The sequence below is a fragment of the Esox lucius genome, chromosome 11 (assembly GCF_011004845.1).
Source record: "Esox lucius isolate fEsoLuc1 chromosome 11, fEsoLuc1.pri, whole genome shotgun sequence".
In the NCBI taxonomy this organism is placed as follows: Eukaryota; Metazoa; Chordata; class Actinopteri; order Esociformes; family Esocidae; genus Esox; species Esox lucius.
The window spans coordinates 7,880,562-7,903,227 of record NC_047579.1 but is presented as its reverse complement, the minus strand read 5'-3'; the positions used below and the strand labels follow the sequence as shown (position 1 = coordinate 7,903,227).

The 22,666-nt window shown below is 39.0% G+C and overlaps 2 protein-coding genes across 3 annotated transcripts in view; one reads left to right on the top strand and one right to left on the bottom strand.

The window, feature by feature from the left end:
- The window catches only part of LOC109615482 (zinc finger protein 501-like), a 1,152,720-nt gene that overhangs the window by 253,156 nt on the left and 876,898 nt on the right, over window positions 1-22,666 (bottom strand). The window lies entirely within an intron of this gene.
- Window positions 447-12,294, top strand: LOC117595282 (zinc finger protein 260-like). Its single transcript, XM_034295496.1, has 4 exons — window positions 447-526; window positions 6,194-6,419; window positions 9,475-10,587; window positions 10,756-12,294. Exons 1-4 carry the CDS (start codon window positions 524-526, stop codon window positions 11,649-11,651), a joined length of 2,238 nt encoding a protein of 745 aa, XP_034151387.1. The 5' UTR covers window positions 447-523; the 3' UTR covers window positions 11,652-12,294.

Genomic DNA, 22,666 nt, shown 5'->3' with positions numbered 1-22,666 from the left:
TGTTTGTATATTCATTACACCTATCTGGTTCTGTTCAAGGATATTTTCATATGGACGTCTGTGGTTTTAATGGTTCATATGTATGCAGTGTCATAACTTCATCTCTGACGTTTATAACAAACCAAACCGTTTGAAAATCGGTAGAAAAATGTGAAAGTTATGGTTATTTAAAAAGTACATGCGCCACAAAACACAATGTTACGAGTGAACCAGCGGCCTGTGGCAAGATGGCCGCCATGTGCGGACGTCGACCTCCATTGGCCAACAGCGCGGACAACGTATCTAGCCTTTATATATGATGTCTATGTTTGGAAAGGTAGGTCATGAGCTGCCTCACACTCCGGTACGGTAGGTGGCGGTATATGCCCCTTCAATTGATGCGATCAGCCATTCATTTAAGAGGAGACGAAGAGAAACGTCCAGCCCACAATTTAAGCAGAAGAGGAAGAAGAATTTGCTCTTGTCTGTGTCGGAGCAGTTGGTTTAATTTTCTGGATTACGAATATAGATCCATTTCGCTAAAATGGTATGTGGTAAAGAAGAGTATTTTTCTTTGTTACTCTGTGTTTTAACCCTTACCTGCTGTGCACCCCCGTCTTGCTAAAATATTGTTTTTAAGACCAAATTATTTTCCAACTTTGATTTATGAAATGGTCTTGTTATGTGGAGTTAGATATCTGCCAAAAGATTAAGCGTTCGTATTATTAGGATCGTTAGAAAATACATTCGTAAATTGGTATGGTCGTAATAGAGGTCATACGTAAAACATGATCCTTAAGCGTGAAATTAGATCTGTGTACGCACAAACACCCTTTAACGACATTACATTCTTACATTTCGTCTCAATGTATTTCCTTAGAAATCGTTTTTCTACGTACAAACTTTTGTCAGTAATCTGGTATCTGCCTAGATATGACCCAAACGCAGAGATGGCAAAAGTACTCACTTTATTGTACTTAAGTAGAAGTACAGATACTTGTGTTAACAAATACTCTGGTAAAAGTAGAAGTACTGATTTAACTTATTTACTCAAGTAAAAGTAACAGAGTACAGGCTTGGACATGTACTTAAAGTATAAAAGTAAAAGTAGCCTTGCGAATGACCACCATTTTTTATGCAAAGCTACCTGGACCACAAATGTTACTAGAGTGCAAGCTGAGAAACGTAAGTGGACATGGAGAAAAGGCTCTTTATATGCCATTGTCTACATTTTAAATGAATGTCTGCCAATAGGCCTAAAACATCCCATATATGATTATTGTGACATAGACTGGGACTCCAGGTTAATAAGATTCTGACTGAGTAGCAAGATATGAATTCAATTGTGATTCTGTGATAAGTCACAGATCCTGTTCCTTTTTTAATCTTCCCCTTAAAATTGAAAGGAATCATGTAAGTTCTGCATACTTTTAGAGTACAACTAACGGATGGCAGCAGTGTATTAGAAATAAACTGGCAGCTAGTAAATCTTTGAACATGGAGTGCTAATAATAATAAATGTAATATGTCAGGCTCACAATTTTTACAGTTGAAATTACAAATTCAATGTGCATTCTATAAAAATGTTTTATTGACATGCAAATAGACATCCAGCAAAAGAAAAATGGCAAGTGATGTATGCCTTCAAATCTGTAGATGTGCACAGATTTGTCCTGAATCCCTTAAAGAACTTGGGAGCAACTAGGGTATACAGACCTTCTGTATAGTGTAAGTGTCATAACGTAATTATGTACAGAACAGATACACACACCATTTGTAATGCTTAGCGTGTCATAACATAATTTTGTGTAGGACAGTGAGTGAGTGTTTTTAGATACAGTATATTACAAACAAATATGATACACTTTTCTTTATAAAATCACAAAGTCACACTGGTGAAAAGTCTTGAGCAAAAAGGCTTTCCCATGGAGAGCAAGAGCTCACCGTGTTAAGCCTCAATGACAGGCGGCATACTGCCGGGAAAGACTTCAGTACATCCGTTGTATCACCTGGGCACCCCAGGTAGGTCTCCAGCTGCATTTACCTTTATGTGCTTTTTCAAATTCGATGGTGAATTCTTGAAAGCCAGCAGTTCATGGTCTTTCGGTTGGCACAATTTGCAGCACATTCGCCAGGAGTCATTTTTCATGCCTACTATGTCAAACATCTGTCTCAGATAAGGCCAAGGATGATTGGGAATGTCTAGCTGCTTGTCTGCCGAATCTCTGGGATCTCCGTTTTGTTCATTTTCAATGTCGCCATCCATAATACTATGCTAACGTTACCCATCAAGCCGCAATGATTTGCTACGAATGAATGCCGCCAAATCTGCGGGGTCGTCATGTAGTGGTGCGTAATTGCAACGTATATTCCCATCCAATTAGATTGAATTTGGTATTGATGACGTGAAAAATAATAACGGTAACTTATTTGAAACTAAAGTACCGAGCCACTTTTTTAAAAATGTAATGAGTAGAAAGTACCGATATTTGTGTTAAAAATGTAAGGAGTAAAAGTAAAAAGTCGGCACAAAAATAAATAGTAAAGTAAAGTAAAAATACCTGAAAATTCTTCTTAAGTACAGTAATGAAGTATTTGTACTTCGTTACCCATCTCTGCCCAAACGTAACTCTTTGAAACTGTAAAGCTAGCAACGATAAGTTTGGCCGCCTGGTCCAGTGCTCCACAGACATAATAAAGAATAGACACCGCATCGACCGCTACTGGCGCGGACGAGCCGTGGGGCCGCCATCTTGGACCGGTCCGCCACTCCACTCAGTGTAATCTGTTTTGGCAGGTGATTTAATTAATCATACCTCAGTGAATAACTTACTGATTTTCACGTGTTTTTTTTGCTGCAAAGGTCAGACATGTAGCTATGATACAGGACACATGGTTCGGCGTATTTTAATATTGATAGTGGGCTTAACAGTAATAGAATATTCTGATAGATGATATAAAGGGACCAGATGTCCGAGATCAAAACTTCTAACATAATCCCCAAAAAGGGAGAAAAACAGGGACATTTCCAGTTTGACTATCATTCTGATTGAAACACATAATGTGTAAATAGTGGCAGTAAAGTCAGATCTATATTTCTCTCTCGTTTCGCAGCCCCCCTCCCAACACATGGGTCCCAGTATAAAATAGCAGGATGAAATTAAAAGTGACAGATTTTATTTAAACCGCACATTTATTTAGCAAACTTAATGTAGCAATTTTCAAAACACAGTTACAAGTGCATTTCAGAACCCAGAGGGAAAGAGATCAGGGTTAAGACAATCACAAGGACATAATGTAAAGATAAACTTCATTATACACAATCTCACAAACCCAGTGTAAGGCAAAGGAGAATTTTTTTTGGATTCCTGGAGACACACACCATGAGGCTAGAGTTCATGAAACAAACAGAGGTATTTACAGACCCACCAACACTTACAGCAGTATTCACATATAATGTGACAGACCACTGTTTCCAGACAGTTTTAAGCCATTGCTTTCAGTTTCAGTGTTAATCTTGTCAGAATGATGACAGATATGACAAAGATACTTTGTGTGATGAGTAAGGTTAAAGTACAGATATAAAGCTTAGAATTAGTAGAATTAGCTGGAATTTAGGATTAAAGTCTTGAATTGTCGTGGAACCACACACATGCACACACTCTAAAACCCCTGAAAGAGGACAGTTTGGTAATGTGGTGCAGCCTTATTTTGAGAAACACAGACACAATCAATGACAACAAGTCAGAAGGATGGTTGTTGATGCCAAACTGAGTCTCCTCAATGTGTTCCCCAAGCAGAAAAACATCCTCCGTTCCAATCTCCTCCCGGACGATGTGTGTGACTGTCGACACCTTAGGAGCTTGTATTGGTGAAGCTTGGCGGATCACCCTCTCTGCAGCACTCAGCACCTTATTAAAATAATAATGAAAAAAAATACATTATATTTATATAGTGCTTTACACAGGTGAGACACCACAACGAACCATCAGGCGGCGGAAGATGGCCTGGAAGTGCCGATGGATTGTTATTCCAGCCTCCTTATATGGAAAACAGGCACACAATACATACATTACTCACAAGACAAAGATATTCATTAGGTATATTTTCCGAATTGTAATTAAAAGAACACCAACCCTACCTGACGCTCTGCTTGAATAAAATAGGAGCTCCAAGTGATCATGGCTGAACCTGTAGGTGAGCACATACCGCTGAACTAAATAATAAGCTTGTTTGAAAACCATTCTTTCAGATGTTCTGTTGCGTGGGGTGGGTGTGAGACATGAGAGGTAACTTACTTTTGTTAGGGTGAATTACACGTGAATAATACACAGTGTTGGGCAAGTTACTTGGAAATTGCAGTGAGCTAAGCTATTAGTTACTCTACCATGAATAAAGCTTCACTACACAAAAGCTACCACCCAGTCAAATGTAGCAAGCTAAGTAACAAAAACACAGCAGTAGGCTAGTTCATTACACAGGAAGCTACTTCAGGTTGTGCTAATTTCACATGACAAGAAAAGTAGCTTGTGTGGCCAAGCTACTTGGTAAATAAAGAAGTTAGTACTACTGAAAAGTTACTTGATTCTGGAAAAAGTGAAGCTACCGCCAAAATACTAAGTTACTAGCTAAGCTAGTACTGCCCAACAATGATAATACCGTCTTTTATTTAAATAAATATATATGATACAGTCTGTGCCACTTGTGTAAAATGTGCTGGCCAATGTTATACCAGTAATATTTGCTTTATTTCTACAATAGCATTCTTATGTCAGTTGTAATCTAAGTCAGTGTTATAGAATAAGACTTATCAAGTCTCAGTTCGCTGGGTGAACACCGGCTGGTGCAGTAAACATAGCCTAGCTAGCTGGATACGATTTCAGTACAGTAATATCAAAGATCCTTGCTCCTTCTCAACTCTCTGGTAATATTCTAGTCACAAAAAGTAATCCCCTGAGCCCTGCTTTCGATGGTCCGCCGATATGAGCAGGAGTATGCTGCACAGTGCCCTGGCATAGTTGCTGCTACGCAAATAGGAGTATGACCGGTCAAAGATGGCGGCCGTATTTCTCGTGCCCAGCAGCCAATGCGGCGTCTACTCTTTATTTTATCTATGCAGTGCTCTACCAAAGCGTTGTCAAAGTTATTGTTGCTAGCTTTACAGCTTTTCAAAATAAAAGTCCATAGCTGTTTTTTTAGGACTGCATAACGATATTACACCAGTAGTCTATCATTGGTTTAGGCGTTAGGTAAAAATACTTGTAAGAATGACTAGAACACAGTATACTCGGGCATAGAATATCCTTCTGAGCTGCAAAATATAATGAAGTGATTTAGGTCCAGATATTCCTTTTAAATATTACAGCCTGGCATGTGCTATTTCATAGCTGTGTTCTGTATATAGTATTCATGGTGGCTGTATGTGGCTGGGAACTTCTTTAGTGATTGCATAATATTTTAACACTCTCATTTTGCAGCAACAACCTAGAGGGATAAACAAATTCCCATATAGCAACGCTGTTTGAGTATTTGTGACCACAACAAGTGTGTAGGCCTACACAACAATACAATTTCTATAAGTTTGAGTGATTTTTATTACACATGAAACGTATGCCCAAACAAAGAACAGTTACATGAAAATCGGCTTTTACAATTAAGAAAGTGACTTTTAAATTGAAATCTTGCACTATACCTATTTCCGGTTTCCCTGATTTCCTGTTGTTCACACTGCCTCTAAGGGAGCCGTGGGCTGTTGGCGATTTCTGTCTGAAAACAGGGTAAATAACAAACAAACAGGTAAATCGTCTCTAAATAGGTTTCCTTTTTTGAGTTTAGAATTCTGACAATGGAAACATTTTATATACATTTATATAAAAGTAATGTAAGGAGGTTGTAGCTTTCAGAATGGACGTTTTACTTTTATTACAAACCCAAACACCAATTTACGTAGGCATTTGGCCCTCCTGGTGTTAACTATTGTCTCCTGGTGTTAACTATTGTCAGATTTTTCCAAATACCTTTCAACCGGGATGCTCTAGCATTCATATATAGTTACTTTTATAACAGATAATCAAAAAGGTAAAATTGTACCTCATGTAGGACACAGGTCTGTTATGATCGTGATTGTTTTTATTTTTCCCCATTGTGATCATATTTTATTCCAACAAACATGTATCTCAGTCATGGATGGCTCTGGTTTTGGTCTTTATTATAGCAGAGGGAGGACAAACCCAGCCTGCTGCTCTCCTTCCACACTGATCCCAAACAAGAGTCACTGGATTCTGATTGTGAAGCTCAATGGGCATTGGGGGATTCAGAGATTACATCAGTAAAGCTGGATGACAAAAGTCAAAAACTGGGGCTGAATGTTACCATTAAAGATGAAGAGGAGAAGAATGTGGTTATCATTAATTATGGAGAGGGAGATTTACTCACTCAAGGTAAGAACTGGTTTAATGTTGTAATTGTCAATGTGGTAATTTGTTGTTTTTGGCGGACCGCGTAAACTGAGCTGTCCTCAAAGAGCGAATGTCACTGCCTGACTGACTGACTACCACTTGTTAAGTAGGGTAGTGGTTAGAGACGCAGACTCCGGATCAACCCATTCCATCTTCGACTCCTGACACATTCAAACACATTATTCCTTAGGGTTTGTTCAGGACAGCCAAAAATGTCACTGTGTACAACCTTCAGTAGCTACGTTATAGGAAGCATGAATTAAAACAGTTCTGATGGATATAAAAATGTGTTCAGGATAGTCAAACGCTTCCCCGAGTTGGTTTGATGGAAAGGAGAGGGGGGAGGGGGGGGCTAGCCCAACCATCATCTTGCCCTTGTGGTTTCTGTCTTGTCTATTCCTAATTCAGCCCTGCCCTGACTGTGTGTGTGTGTGTGTGTGTGTTATTAATTTGTCCCCCTCTGTTTCCTGTTAGTCTGACATACAGGCTTAGTCTGCTCATCTTCCCCAGCAACAGCCTAAATAAGATTTCCTGTTTTCTACTTGCAACTTTCAGTTTCAGCTTATGGCACATACATTCAACATCTTGCTTCCATGCTCACAACAGTTTGACAGCTTATACATTCAGTGTATCCCCAAAAGGCAAAAGCCTGTAACTCTATCTTTGGTCGGAAATTAGTTATTGTCATTTTAGGAATATTGAAAGATCTGCTTCATCATGTGGACAAATATTTTGAGTACTTCTCTTTTTTTCTTTTTTTGTTGAGAAAATGGTGCTAGAGAAGCCAAGGCAGAATCCTGTAACATCAGGTACGGTTCTTTTTCTTTGTTTCGCTGCACTCTGGAACGCTTAAATTGAGTTACGGTGTCATGCCCATGTATTAATATAAGATTAGGCTACAACATAAATTGATGGAGGATGGATGGATAGACAGACAGGCAATCTACACAAATTAGTTGTTAGCTAACAAGTAACTACTTGACAAACAAAACCAAGTGCTAGGCTAACTACTTGACAAACAAAAACATACTTCACCCATAAGCAATCAGAATGGATGCGTTCTTCGAAAATCTAACAGATATAGTCGCAAAATAAAGTTTTATTTTAGGTTACCTCTAACGTAGCTACTGAAGGTTGTAGCCGCAAAGTTTTTGTCTATCTTGAACCAAAAAGCATGCACGGATGTGTACTTCCAAAATGCACCAGAAGTAGACGCAATATAACCGTGAACAGTTTTATTTTAGGCTTACTACAACATAGCCGCTGAAGGTTGTAAACAGCAACGTTTTTATCTATCCAGAACAAATTCTTAGGCACAATTTGCTTTGACAGTGATGTGATTCGAACGTGAGACCTATTGGTTGCAGGTCCGCATCTCTAACCACTACGCTATTTAACAAGGGGTAGTCAGTCAGTGACAGTCAGGTCGACATTTCTGTATTAGAACATTTTCATATTTTGAGATACTGGATTTTTGATTTCCATGAGCTGTAAGCTGTCTTCATCAACATTGAAACAAAAAGATTGAAATGTTTCTCTGTGTAATTAATCTAGGATATATGAAGTTGTCACTTTCATTTGAATTACTAAAAAAATTAACTTTTCCACAATATTCAAATTTTGAGATGCACCTGTATATGAAATTGATACGATGTAAATATTTTATCTGCAACTATCTTACTTGAGCCCTAACCTGGGAACAATAATAAATAATATTTACCAAACAAAATGGTGTTGGACCCACAATGTACAACGACAGGAGTTAGCACAGGTTTCCCACCCCATTGTGCAGGGGCAATCCCATCAGCCTTTGCCTAACATTCCTACCAAGGGCAGTACTCTCTAGTGGAACTAAACAAATCTGACTTCAGTACATTACACTCCCGTTTGGCTACATAAGTTAAAAGTATTTAAACTAAAGCAGTAGTAATGAAAAGTTTAGCTCTTGGACCTCTCTTCGGTATCAGAAACTGGATCCAGAAATGGAAGTGGGTCTACCTTGGAAGACTGAGAATGTGTTGCTTTCTGCTATCTGTTCATGTGAGAGCAACAAACACACTTTGACCCACAAATACTGTTAATTTGAAAGTATAAACGGCTGGCGCATTTGCTTAAACAACGTCTGGTCAATTATAGAGGGATCACTGAACAATTATCATTAATCTAGAGATAAAAATAAGTAAGATTTAGGAGATTGTTGAAGTCTAACACTTCCCTGAGTTGGTTTGACGGAAAGGAGAATAACACACCAGGAGCCGGGTCAATTCCAAACACGTATAATCATTTTATTGCAGAAGCTTCTGGAGACGGCGTGTCAGCCCCAACAACGTCCGAATATCAGCAGTAGCACAAGTACTATTTATACTACAAATACGCGTAGAAAGCGAGGGGCAGAGGTAGCCAAGTGTGTGTGTCATCTGTCCTGTTATGTTCTTTGTCTTCTATGTGTTCGCTTCCTTCACAATTTAATCAAAGTCTGTTTTTATAAAAATACATTCGACTTTCAAGAGCCAAAAGAGAAAATAGCCTGAAGACCTTTTTGGCTCGGGGGCCACAACAAGTTTGTGAAATTTAATGAAGGGCCACATTTGTTTTGTACTTTGTGGATCATAAATTTATTTGCAGGCCAAAAAAAATAAAAGCAGCATGTCCCCTATGTCTAAATAATATAAATTCTGATTCTGATGTATGAGAATGGGCTGGTGAGTAGTTTTATTTTCCCTCAAAACTATTTTACTATTTTATCTATTTGAAAATGTTGTCTTCCATCAAAATATAAAATCCTGCTCTCCATTCTAATCAGCAAATATTTTGCATTTCTTTCTCTAATGGTTGTCATGTCTGCACGCATGGCTAATCCCAGGTACACTTAAAGGTTTTGTCTCAGAGCTGTCAAAGGGTCTCTTTGCAACTCGATTTGAGTGCCCTAACTGCAATGTTAAGGTTTCTATCACTTTGCTGTGGAATAATGCTAGTTTCTAGAATCCTTGAAAATACTGTCCCAAAATGTCTAAATCCCTTTTCATGTCTGTCACAGATGGGATTCCTGAAGTGGAGACAATTGGAGATAAACAACAGGAAGACTACAATCATAAGAAGTCTCACCACTGTCCCCACTGTGATAAACATTTCTCATTTCAATCACTGTTAAAAAGACACATTAAGATCCATACTGGAGAGAAGCCTTACTCGTGTTCTGACTGTGGGAAGTGTTTCTCTCAATTAGGTCACCTTATAGTTCACCAGCGCATACATACTGGTGATAAGCCTTACTCCTGTTCTGACTGTGGGAAGTGTTTCTCTCAATTAGGTGATCTTAAAATTCACCAGCGCATACATACTGGTGATAAGCCTTACTCGTGTTCTGACTGTGGGAAGTGTTTCTCTCAATTAGGTCACCTTAAAATTCACCAGCACATACATACTGGTGAAAAGCCTTACTCTTGTTCTGACTGTGGGAAGTGTTTCTGTCGGTTAAGTAACGTTAAAGTTCACCAGCGCATACATACTGGTGATAAGCCTTACTCTTGTTCTGACTGTGGGAAGTGTTTCTCTGAATTAGGTAGCCTTAAAGTTCACCAGCGCATACATACTGGTGAAAAGCCTTACTCCTGTTCTGACTGTGGGAAGTGTTTCTCTAAATTAGGTCACCTTAAAGTTCACCAGCGCATACATAGTGGTGATAAGCCTTACTCCTGTTCTGACTGTGGGAAGTGTTTCTCTCGATTAGGTCACCTTAAAATTCACCAGCGCATACATACTGGTGAAAAGCCTTACTCCTGTTCTGACTGTGGGAAGTGTTTCTCTGAATTAGGTAGCCTTAAAGTTCACCAGCGCATACATACTGGTGAAAAGCCTTACTCCTGTTCTGACTGTGGGAAGTGTTTCTCTGAATTAGGTAGCCTTAAATATCACCAGCGCAAACATACTGGTGAAAAGCCTTACTCCTGTTCTGACTGTGGGAAGTGTTTCTCTAAATTAGGTCACCTTAAAGTTCACCAGCGCATACATACTGGTGATAAGCCTTACTCGTGTTCTGACTGTGGGAAGTGTTTCTCTCAATTAGGTGACCTTAAAGTTCACCAGCGCATACATACTGGTGATAAGCCTTACGCCTGTTCTGACTGTGGGAAGTGTTTCTCTCAATTAGGTCACCTTAAAATTCACCAGCGCATACATACTGTTGATAAGCCTTACTCCTGTTCTGACTGTGGGAAATGTTTCTCTCGATTATGTTACCTTAAAGTTCACCAGCGCAAACATACTGGTGATAAGCCTTACTCGTGTTCTGACTGTGGGAAGTGTTTCTCTCGATTAGGTCACCTTAAAGTTCACCAGCGCATACATACTGGTGATAAGCCTTACTTCTGTTCTGACTGTGGGAAGTGTTTCTCTCAATTAGGTCACCTTAAAATTCACCAGCGCATACATACTGGTGATAAGCCTTACTCCTGTTCCGACTGTGGGAAGTGTTTCTCTCGATTAGGTAACCTTAAAGTTCACCAGCGCATACATACTGGTGATAAGCCTTACTCCTGTTCTGACTGTGGGAAGTGTTTCTCTCGATTAGGTAACCTTATAATTCATCAGCGCATACATACTGGTGATAAGCCTTTCTCATGTTCTGACTGTGGGAAGTGTTTCTCTCGATTAGGTAACCTTAAAGTTCACCAGCGCTTACATACTGGTGATAAGCCTTACTCCTGTTCTGACTGTGGGAAGTGTTTCTCTCTATTATGTAGCTTTAAAATTCATCAGCGCATACATACTGGTGATAAGCCTTACTCCTGTTCAGACTGTGGGAAGTGTTTCTCTCTATTATGTAGCCTTAAAATTCATCAGCGCAAACATGCTGGTGATAAGCCTTACTCCTGTTCTGACTGTGGGAAGTGTTTCTCTCTATTAGGTAACCTTAAAATTCACCAGCGCATACATACTGGTGATAAGCCTTTCTCCTGTTCTGACTGTGGGAAGTGTTTCTCTCGATTAGGTGTCCTTAAAATTCACCAGCGCATACATACTGGTGAAAAGCCGTACTCCTGTTCTTACTGTGGGAAGTGTTTTATCTCATCATCTAAACTTACTAGACATCAGAAAGTGCATACTGGTGAGAAGCCTTACATGTCCACAGAAGCTTCCTCACTTCTTCAAACAGAAGCTTCCTCACTTCCATCATATCCTGGTAGAGAATTACAGAATGAGTTGGTGACATGAAAGGGGAAACAGTAGGAGGGGTTGGGTTGTTTGTATCACTTTATACTGGATGTGTGTTTCTTAATTTTCAATCCTTCTATATTTGCATAGATTCTGTATGTTGGTATTGAAGATCTGCTTCATCATTTGGACAAATATTTTGAGTACCTTTTTTGTTTGTTGTGAAAATAGTCCTAGAGTAGCCAAGGCAGTATTGCCTGCAAGCTTTTGTTAAAAAAATAACTTCTGTGTTGTTATTGTGTGTTTGTGTGTTCTGATCCGACCTTTTGATACCTAGGGGACTAAATTGGCTTTAATCACTTTGATATTCATTTAATGTATAAACTGCCTAAATATAGTGTGATATTGTGTTACCAGAATAGACAGCACAATTATCTAAGATCTAGTAGGGCTAGAAGAATATGGGGCACAGTTTACCCCATTAGTTGTCTAGATGGTATTTCATTATCAGATACTGTTTGCTGTGTTACAGCTTTGATAGAAAAAAGTTTCGTTTTATTCTGTTTCACTGCATTGTATTTTTCTCGTTTTATGTAGAAGATTACTTGAGATTATTGATGAATGTATGCCTTGTTACAAGTTTACACTGCGTTCACAACTATTAGGCACATTGTTCAACAATAAAATAAATCTTGAAATACAATCACAATGCTTTATGTCAATTCAAAATATCATTGAACTTCAGTGAGTCATTGAACAGTGAACAGTGAGTTTTGATCTTTTTCAGGGGAATATATAAGGGTGCACAATTATTAGGCAACTAAATTACAAAAATAACTTTTCCAACTCACTTCTTTATTCTGAAATGTTAAAGTATAACAAATAACACAAAATGACAATTAATTAAAATGTGTGTCTTTTCAAAAATAGAACCATAAACATGCATTTCATGATATGGAAGTTGAATATGATCTCCATTAGCTGATGCACGAACTACACTTCCTGGGGTCCACACTAAAAATAACAGCTTGGCAAAACAAGAAAATAGATGAACACAGAATTACAAATAGTTGAATTGTACAGTATTTTCACATTCATATTTTGTTACTATCCTGCCAGTATAACACATTTATTATCACTACAGTAAATGTCAGCAATGCACATTTGATTTTGAAATCTGCTATGTTCTATGTTTTAAAAATTTGAGCTGAAAGGGAGTCCCATTCTAACTTTGTACAGCAATGTTTGTTGTTTGGAGTTGGTTGCATGTCTGGTGGAGTATGTGTATATTGAAGCTTAATGAGTTAATTGTATTTATCAATACAGGTATTTTTCTTACAAATGCAAGTCATGCTTTTTGCCTGTTCACAACTTTTCAAATTTCAACAATTGTCATTCGAAGGGCAAGCTGCCCTGCTCTGACCCCAGCTGTAACTATCCTAGTTTTGTCTTTGTAGCCTGACCAAACCACCGGGCAATAATCCATTTGTGATAATCTTAGTCTGCAGAACCCGTTTGGTCAGGTGTGATGTTGAAAACAGAGATCGTCTCCTAACTACCGACATGTTCCCTCCATCTTTACAACCAGTGAATCATTAAGTCACCAGAACAGTTTAGAGTTCAAGCTTTGTTTCCTATACTTGCTCAACTGCAACACTGATTCAACTGAGGTCTTGAACTCTTGTTCCTAATTCAATGCTCTTAGTCTTACGATATGTTCAGGACAGGTTTGTTAGCTTGTATGACATCTAAACTCTATTCAACATAATCCTCAATGAATGATCGTTCAAAATACATACTCCTCTTAATTTACAGCATTTGTCTCACTTAGATAACAAAAACAATTCCAAATGTCACCCATTTAGCAGAGAGATAGCTACCACTTATATTGGTGTGTGATGCTGAAGTTCAGAACCCATAACGTCATGTATCACATGTTATTGTGTAGTCACTGTTCCAATTAACCTGCTCATCAAGTGTCTGCCACCAGAGGCTACCAGGGCATGCAGGTACAGAAAGGTAGAAGAAAGGTCCAAATCATTGGTCTCATACTTTACAGAATGTTGCATGTATCATTGAATTTGGCTCCTATGGGAAGAAGAGCCTGTGAAGGTTGTGGGCTTGGAGCCGGATGGCTAGACACACAAGGATTAGAACTGTCATTCTCAGCCCGACCCGAACCAGGCCTAACGGCTTGGCCAGATGCTGGACCTTACATTTTGAGAATTGAGTTAGACTAAGCAATGTTCTTTACATTTATGTGGATGATGTGTAGCAGATTCACTTTGTGAAGTAAATTAAGTAATATACTTAACAGAGGTGTTTAAACCGCTTATACCACAGTGGCCAACAAAACAAGCAAAAATGTACTAGTAGAACAGAAGTTTATATGTTTATATTCAGATATATTGTTAGTGAATTTGATACAGGGTATTGGTTGCTACAGAAAACCCACTGAAGTGATTTAGACTATTTGTCCTGTATACCAGTCATTCTAAATGTCTTCTTTTAGGTGTCTTGAATATCTAGAATAAATGTCCATTCAACTTTCCTGTATGATGGAGTTTAATTACCCTTCTAGAACTTACTTTTAGCCAATCAGAAACAATTATCTGATACTTCTTTTGGTATAATAATACAAACTGGTAATACCTCCCAGCCACAAGGAATGCATGCAAAGCTGTTAGAGCCGCCTAAATGCGTATTTGTATAAGATAAACAACATTGATGGCAATATATTTTCCAATACAGAACCAGCCAGACCTTTTATGGTGCAGTGGTATTTTAATACTTTATTTTACAGAATAAATTACTGAATAGTTACGTGGGTAGGAGGGTTGATTAACTGTCCAATTGAAAACTATGTGACCATGATATGAAGGCCAGATTGTAAATATAACCAGGACACAACATCCTATATGGTACTATACTGTAGCAGTGTTTCCAATACTATAGATGGGCAGTTGCTGAATTGTGGCCTCCAACACACCCACTATAATCAGCAAAAGGTAGTCAGCACCACAAAACCCTCAAAGCTTGGCACACTTTCCCTAAACAATAATAAACTTAATAGAAACATGAATGGTTTGTGTAGAAATACAAAATGTGTAATATAAACCTTGAGTTGATGTTCTTTGGGATACTGACTGTGACAGTGTGCAGAAAAATCAGGTCAGCAGAGATCAGCTTGCAAGTGGATCTTCACCCCAGCAAGTCCATCTCTTTTCGCGAGCCTTACAGTTTGATGTGGCTGTTGCCAGTCTTACTTTATTCACCTCAGAGAGCCCTGAATAACCTGTCTGCAGGTAAGTGAAAGGTAATAAGTTAAATACAGCTGCAAACAGCAATTAGGGGTCCAAGGAAACAAAGCGCAAACAAGGATCGGCCACGCAAGCCCGATAGTAGGCCCAACAAATTTTCCGAAACAGTGCCCCCACATGGCCAATCAGCGCCACATTCCAACCTACCACAGACACCACGTTTGGTGACAATCCGAAAAACTGTTGCTGAGAAACGCCCTCACTTCCTGTGAAATTCTCGGACACAGAAAGTTGTTGGCAGGTGACGTACGCGCACCTCCACGGCACCTCATTCCGACCAAGGATACCAAGTTTCATGACAATCGGACAAATGGTTGCTGTGAAAGTCACTCACTTCCTGTTAGGTGGCTTCGCCGCCATCTTTGATCGGCTGCAATGGGCAAACAACTTTGCAAATCAAAAACTCCTCCAAGTATCTTTTGTTAGGCTTTGCTTGTAGATCATCTCTGCAAAAACTTCGCGAAGGTTGGACAAAATGTGCGACCTGTGAACATTTTTAGATCTTTAATAGGAAGTTGAATATGGCAGAAAAATACAAGATATTGGAGCTCAAAGTTCCAAGAGGCAAGAATTGTTTGGAAGAATTGTACAGATTTTTGTGTTTGGATTTGTTAATGAGAGGTTGTGAAAAGATATTTTGCAATGATTACTCAGGTTGCAGTATCATGAGTTAGATATTTTTTTCTGTGATTTCTTTTCATATTTGATAGCTGAGATGATTAAATCATTGATAGCTGAGATTAGGAGCACACTCTTAAAGGTAGTGCTCCTAATCTCAATGTGTTTCCTGTATAAAAAGAACCTGTCCACAGAAGCAATCATTCAATCAGATTTGTCAGGGAGATTTCTTGAACTGTTGTATTCTTATTGATTAAAGTATTGAGTCCCCATGTTTAGATAAGAAAAAGAAATGTAGGTTGTGTTGTGGTAAAGGGAGTATGAGGTGCTGAGGTAAACGTAAATCTTTAGCAGGATGAGGGTAGATGCAGATCAATGGGTTTTAGGACAGGATAGAGGAAGATACACTACAGGGGGTAGGATGGATAAGGAACATGTGTTGTTTTTATGGTATGACCATGCAGATTCTTATCCCCACCCATTCCTCTATAAGTATCTAATGTATTTCCAAATGCTTTAGAGACTCCTCAGATGATTATTCTGTAAGCATTTGACCAAAAAGCTGTCCAAAGAGAAATCCTGCAGCACCTGCGAGGTCCTCCTGCTTAAGAAAGCACATGTACAGGCCCGTCTGAAGGTTGCCAGTGAACATCTGAATGATTCAGAGGAGAACTGTGTGAAAGTGTTGTGGTCCGATGAGACCAAAATCAAGCTCTTTGGCATCAACTCAACTCGCCGTGTTTGGAGGAGGAGGAAAGAACACCATCCCCACCGTCAAACATGGAGGTGGAAACATTATGCTTTGGGGGTGTTTTTCTGCTAAGGGGACAAGACAACTTCACTGCATCAAAGGGACGATGGACGGGGCCATGTACCGTCAAATCTTGGGTGAGAACCTACTTCCCTCTCCCAGGGCATTGAAAATGGGTCGTGGATGGATATTCCAGCATGACAATGACCCAAAACACATGGCCAAGGCAACGAAGGAGTGGCTGAAGAAGACGCACATTAAGGTCCTGGAGTGGCTCAGCTAGTCTCCAGAATCCCATAAAAAAATCTGTGGAGGGAGTTGAAGGTTGGAGTTGCCAAACGTCAGCATCGAAACCTTAATGACTTGGAGAAGATATGCAAAGAGGAGTGGTACAAAATCCCTCCTGAGATGTGTGCAAACCTGGTGGCCAACTACAAAGAAATGTCTGACCTCTGTGATTGCCAAAAAGGTTTCGTACGTGTTTCCACTGGGATTTTCTCATTCTCCCATATCTATGAAGACATTTTTAATCAGAAATGGATTCAAGATATATTACAGCACTAAACAATTACAGGATGAATTTTCTACAACCTGTGGTTATCATTGTATTTTCTGTCTTTGTCGAAGAGACGGAGGCTTTCATATGAAGATGTTATATCCCAATATAGTGATGATTTAAGAGGTAATGATGTAACGGTAGATTGTTTTGTTAGAAAATATCTAATGTTTTTAAACGTACTCCCTTTAAAAACTTATACTCAGTGTGCATGTTTAAGACAAATATTTAAAGAAGACCATAAATGGTACGTTTTTTTGTCAAATGTATTTAAAAAAATAATAATAATCTCATTACATTACAATTATCAATTGTGTATTTATTCAGAACATTTTAACCATTCTTTTCAAATGAGTGTCTTTTGGAGGGAACCGATTAAAAATGTTGTATCTGTTCACAAATTAGCCACACCTGCCAGAGGTAAACTGAGGTCAGCCATGATCTCAAGAAAATGGTCCATTATAGAGGTCTTCTGTCTTCGGATATCTTGTGTGAGTTCAATTTTTGATCAAGTCTATCATATTAAAGCCTCTTAAAATGTTACCATTACTAATGAATTCCCACTTGTCATTCCAGTTATCTCTTCCTTTTGAACCCTTTATTTAATTCATAATGTATATAAACATATTTTTGGCTATGTGCTGGAGTATGGTCGAGCATGTCACTCAAAACAGCATCCTCATCTATGGTGTATTCCTGTAAGCTCTCTGGAACAAGAGGTTCTGTAGCCTCCGTTTCTGATTGGGAGAGGGTCATGTGTCCAGTGTTATTTTCATCTTGTTTCAACAAAGACAAATACCTTTGTAAGAGTTGAGAGTATTTCTTTGTCTTGTCTTAAGGGTTCATTCCTTTCATGTTCAACACATCCTTCATATCCGTATCCAGATCCCTTTCAGCCGTTTGTCTAACAGTTTCAGGACCTTGTTCCTTAAGTTTATCCAGCTGATGTTAAGGCACTAAATTCATTTTGTTAGACATTAGCTCCACTCCTGGGGGCGATTAGGCTTCTGAGGAAAGGGAGGGCGATGCTTAGTAGGGGTAGGAGGAAACCGCCCGTCTCATGTATGGCACACCTCTTATTTTAATACTGGTCCTTTATGGTCAAATAGCTTGACGACTGCTTTTTGCCTCTTTAGTTTTTTAAATTGTTCCTGGCTGAGTGGGACGCGCCCTTTGAGAACGTTCAAAGCAATCTCACAGGGGGCCAAAATAAGATCTGAAGAACAATGGGCCAAGGCAGACTTGTGTTCTTTAGGGCTAGCCACGACTAGGGCTCTCAAGAAGGGCAAATGTCCTTTTAAACATACAGACATGTTTACATTTTGCTTAGCTAGATTCAGTGGCGTAGTCAATTATTTAGCAGAACAGCTTAACTGAAAATAATGAATCTAGCTAAGCCAGTACACAACAGTATTTCAATAAAGGTGACATTTGGCGATTAAGCGCAAAAATATAATTTTCAAATTGATCTGTAATTTACTAAGGGGATTGCTGATGTTTGACTGGAGGAGGGCTGACAATTGACAACGGTAGGATTGACGATTGAGAAGGGGAGGACTGATGATTGACAAGGGGAGGACTGATGATTGACAAGGGGAGGGCTGACGATTGTGATGGCAATTTCTAAAGTCAAAACGATTTGCGAAATTGGGGTAAGACAGAAGAAAACTCAAATGCACAATAAACAGTTTATTCTTGCAAGGAGAGAATACACAGATTACAAAGTTACAATGAATAATCTCTAAATTAGTACAGGAAAATCATCAGTATTTAAGGGAGGAAAAAGGGGTGTGGTAAGATGCTGCCCATCTGTCTCATGTCAATAGAACACATGTTGGTTTGTTGGAAAGGAGAATAAAACACCAGGAGTCAGGTCAATTACCGTATCGTATATCCATTTATTACAGAAGCTTCCGGAGACAAGTGACGCCGCACAATGTCCAAGGATCAACAGTCAAAACAGCATTTATATTTCAACTACGCCCAAAAGATAGAGGCGTTAAGTTAACAATGCAAGTGTGCCATTGGCCCAATCCCAGTTCTATTCCTTATAGGATAACTGCAAGTATCTTCTTGCCCGCTTGTGGTTTCTGTCTTGTCTTACAACAGTTCACTAACTTATACAATGAATATATCTACACAAGGTCGCATCCTTCCACTCCTCCGGGGATGGCGGCCACGCCTCAGGGTCCTCTGCTTGCCCCCACAGCACCCCCCCAAGAAATTCTTGGGGCGGACACACAGAGGTTTGCTTTCGTCGCCTCTGTCGACGTCTCCTCCTGGGTGGACGCTGTGTTGGCCCGGTGGGCCGCAGGGGACGGTAGGGGTTCTCCTCCTCCGTGTCGCTGTCAGGCCAACCGAGGAGTTCCCCTACCGTCCAATTCTGCCATGTCTCTTTGGGGTGGTTCATTCTGTCACGGTCGTGGGAGGAGAAGGACACAGGCGCAGAGTAGAGGTAATGGAGATAATCCATCTTTTAATGAAAACAAAACTCAAACAAAACAAAAGGCAGCAACCAGTGACGTGGGTTAACTTCAACAGGACAAAACCAAAATGAACCACGCCAGCATGGCCAACACACTGAACTTAAATAGGGTCCCCAGTTGGAGGCAATGCCTAACACCTGCCTCCAATTGGGGAAACCAAAAAGGATTAGAGGTGGCCAGATGCCAGGACGTGACACAAAATAAAGGGTGCAATAGTGGCATACCCAGTTAAACCTCTTTGGTAAATGCTTGATGTACTCTGGGTTTTCTAAAGCTTCAGTTACATTTTATAATTCATTCTATGGTATTTGCTCGTTGACAGTAGTCAGTGGAGGATGACATTAGGCATTCTCAAAGCAAAGTTTATATTTTTTAAACATTTCTTTATGAAACATTATTTGTTAAGACATTGAATCTAATGAAAATAAAACACATATCATTATAGTTATGGTAACAATGATTCTCTAGTGTGTTGATGTGTATGTTTAGTTTACAACAGAACACATGTTCATCTGTACACAGGAAGTCACATTCATTCAAAACACAACAGTAGTTAGCCAACTGGCTTACAATATATTCCAGGTTGCGATGTCCATAAAGCAGAGGATAACCGGAAAGTTCTTTGAGATGACATTCAGTTTGTAAGACAGAGTAAATAATGTTTAAATATCATGGAACGAATAGGACATCAATAACAAAAAAGGATCATTAACAACGATAGCCTAAAATCTTAATGGATCGAAAGAAAAATAAAGTGTGCCGGTTAAACAAGATGGATTCAGAGGAAGTTGTGTATGGACAGATGTAGTGTGTGGAACATATAGGACAAAAGAAACCTAAGATGGCAGAGAGAGGACAATAGTCGTAATATTATTACAATATTACAGTCAATGTGACCCTCCTGGAAAAGAGTGAAAATCCTGGGATTTCGCTAATGACTCATAATTGTATCCTAATTTAGTTACTTGGTGTTTGGTAATGAAGGGCTTACTTTGCATCAGCAACACTGACTCCGTGACAAACAAGTCATTCATAAAAATAAAAGAGACTGACAGCACCTTTATTCATAGCAACCAGTTTCTAAGTAATTAATCATTTGATTGTTACTCATAAATACACTTTTTAAGGCAATCTATTAAAGAGTGTGTAATTCGTTGAGAACAAAGTGAACTGAACTTGACAGTCAATGGAAACCAAAGTGAACTGAAAGTAACAACAGTCAAAGGAAACTAAAACCACAGGGCAGGATTTTTACTCACACCGAAAATATAAGTAAACAACTGAAATCACAGACTGTTTCACGGCAATTCATTATGTGACTCAATAATGTGTATGGCCCCCACGTGCCTGTATGCACTCCTGAAAATTAGTAATGAGAAGGCAGATTGTGTCCTGGGATCAATGAGCTCCTGGATAGTCTATGGTGGCTACTTGGTGGCGTCGGATGCACCAATACATAACATCCCAGAGTATGAGGGTCAGTCAATAGCATCAATACCCTTGTCATCCAGGAACTGCCTACCAAGGTTATTATAGTTTGAGGTTTTTCATTTCGTTTTAGTTTCAGTTAGTTTTCAGTGTCTTTTTAAGTTTCAGTTTAGTTTTAGATTTGTGAAGAATCCTAGTTCATAGTGTGTCATGTTTGTAGTTGATCTGCGCATTTTAAATAAGACCAGTAACAGAAGATTTTTCTAATTTGCATAATAAAGATTTTATTCAAAATGTGAAACGTTTTTCTTTTTCTTTAGGAATATCATTGCAAAACGATCATTTGCATTAGTGAAGAAAACAATTATGTAAAACTCATAAAATAAGGATAATATTTCAGTAAGTAACACTTACAAAAAACAATATATAACCTAACAAACGTAGCAATATTTCCTATGGAATGTGACAGTAAATTAGTAAAGTGTGTGTGTGTGTGTGTGTGTGAATGAGTGAGTTACTGTGTATTTATGGCATCACTCGTTTACAATGTCTTTGTTGATTTTGAGGAACACACAATGGAAACATTTGTTCCACAAATGCTTGTGAGGCAGGTGCCCACACCAGGTCAAGGGTCACAGGGGCTAACAGAGGATACAGAGCCTCTCTTCCTCTCCAGAACTTGATTGGTGATGCTCCTTGCACACCGACCTTGACCTTTTCCAGGTATTTCTTCAGTTCAGCAGTTGCACTTTCATCCCTGGTGGTAAAATGATCTGAATTCAAGATCACTCTCCAAACGGGATGCGAGGAATCTGTATGGCTGTTGCCAAGTGCTAGAGGGCTGGTTATCAAGTGGAGCTAGGTACAGTTAAAAGGCCTGCATCTTGCAATCCAAGGTTACGTGTAGGTATGTATGGCTGGATCATTTCAGTGAGGTAAGTAGGAGAAAGTCCATGTATTGATTTATAAGTTAACAATAAAAGCCCTAACCCTAACAGGCAGCCAGTGTAAAGAGGCTAGTACTGGAGTAATGTATTTATTTATGCATTCATCAGGGTAACCAGAAAGAAGTGCATTGCAGTAATTTAATCTAGAAGTAAGAAAAGCATGGATATGTTTTTCTGCATCAGTTTTTGATGGAAAGTTTCAGAATTTTGCAATGTTTTGAAGTTGAAAATAAGCAACTCTTGAGACATATTTTATATGTTCATCAAAGGAGAGGTCAAAGTCAAGGGTAACGCAGAGGTTTCTTACAGTTTTTTGGGATACGACCATGCGGCCGTCAAGGTTCAAAGTGAGATTCTTGGGTCCTAAAACGAGCATTTCTGTTTTTCTTGCGTTTAAAAGCAAGAAGTTCTGTCATCCACTTCCTAATATCTGAAACGCATTCTTCCAAAGTAGCTAATTTTGGGGCTTTTCCATGCTTCATTGAAATATATAACTGTGTGTCATCAGCATAACAGTGAAAGTTAATATTGTGATTTCGGATTACATTGCCCAGAGGGAGCATTTATAGTGAGAACAATAAACCGAGCCTTGAGGAACACCAAAGCATACCTTTGAATTGTCAGAGGATATGCCATCCACACTAACAAACTGATATCTTTCAGATAAATACGATTTAAACCAGGCTAGAACATGTCCACGTAGCCCAATATGGGTTTCCAGTTTCTCTAAGAGAAGGGAGTGATCAAAAGTGTCAAAAGCAGCACTAAAAAAAACAAGACTATAGTTACGCTAGCATCTTGTATTAATGAAATTGCATTTGTCTGAATGTGAGCCCTTTAATGAAATGCAGTACTGTACAGCCTTTCTGAAATTACATGTATATGGCAGTTTTGTTAATTTCACTATTAAGTTATTGACAATTCATTGTGCTTTTTAGCTACTGATAAACGTCTGACTGAAAGAAATGT

What these genes read in the sequence shown, in the direction of transcription:
- LOC117595282 (XM_034295496.1), top strand. An exon ending in GGGAGATTTACTCACTCAAG is followed by an intron (nt 6,420 to 9,474) that starts GTAAGAACTGGT and finishes TGTCTGTCACAG; the next exon opens with ATGGGATTCCTGAAGTGGAG. An exon ending in GAAGTGTTTCTCTCAATTAG is followed by an intron (nt 10,588 to 10,755) that starts GTCACCTTAAAA and finishes TCTCTCGATTAG; the next exon opens with GTCACCTTAAAGTTCACCAG.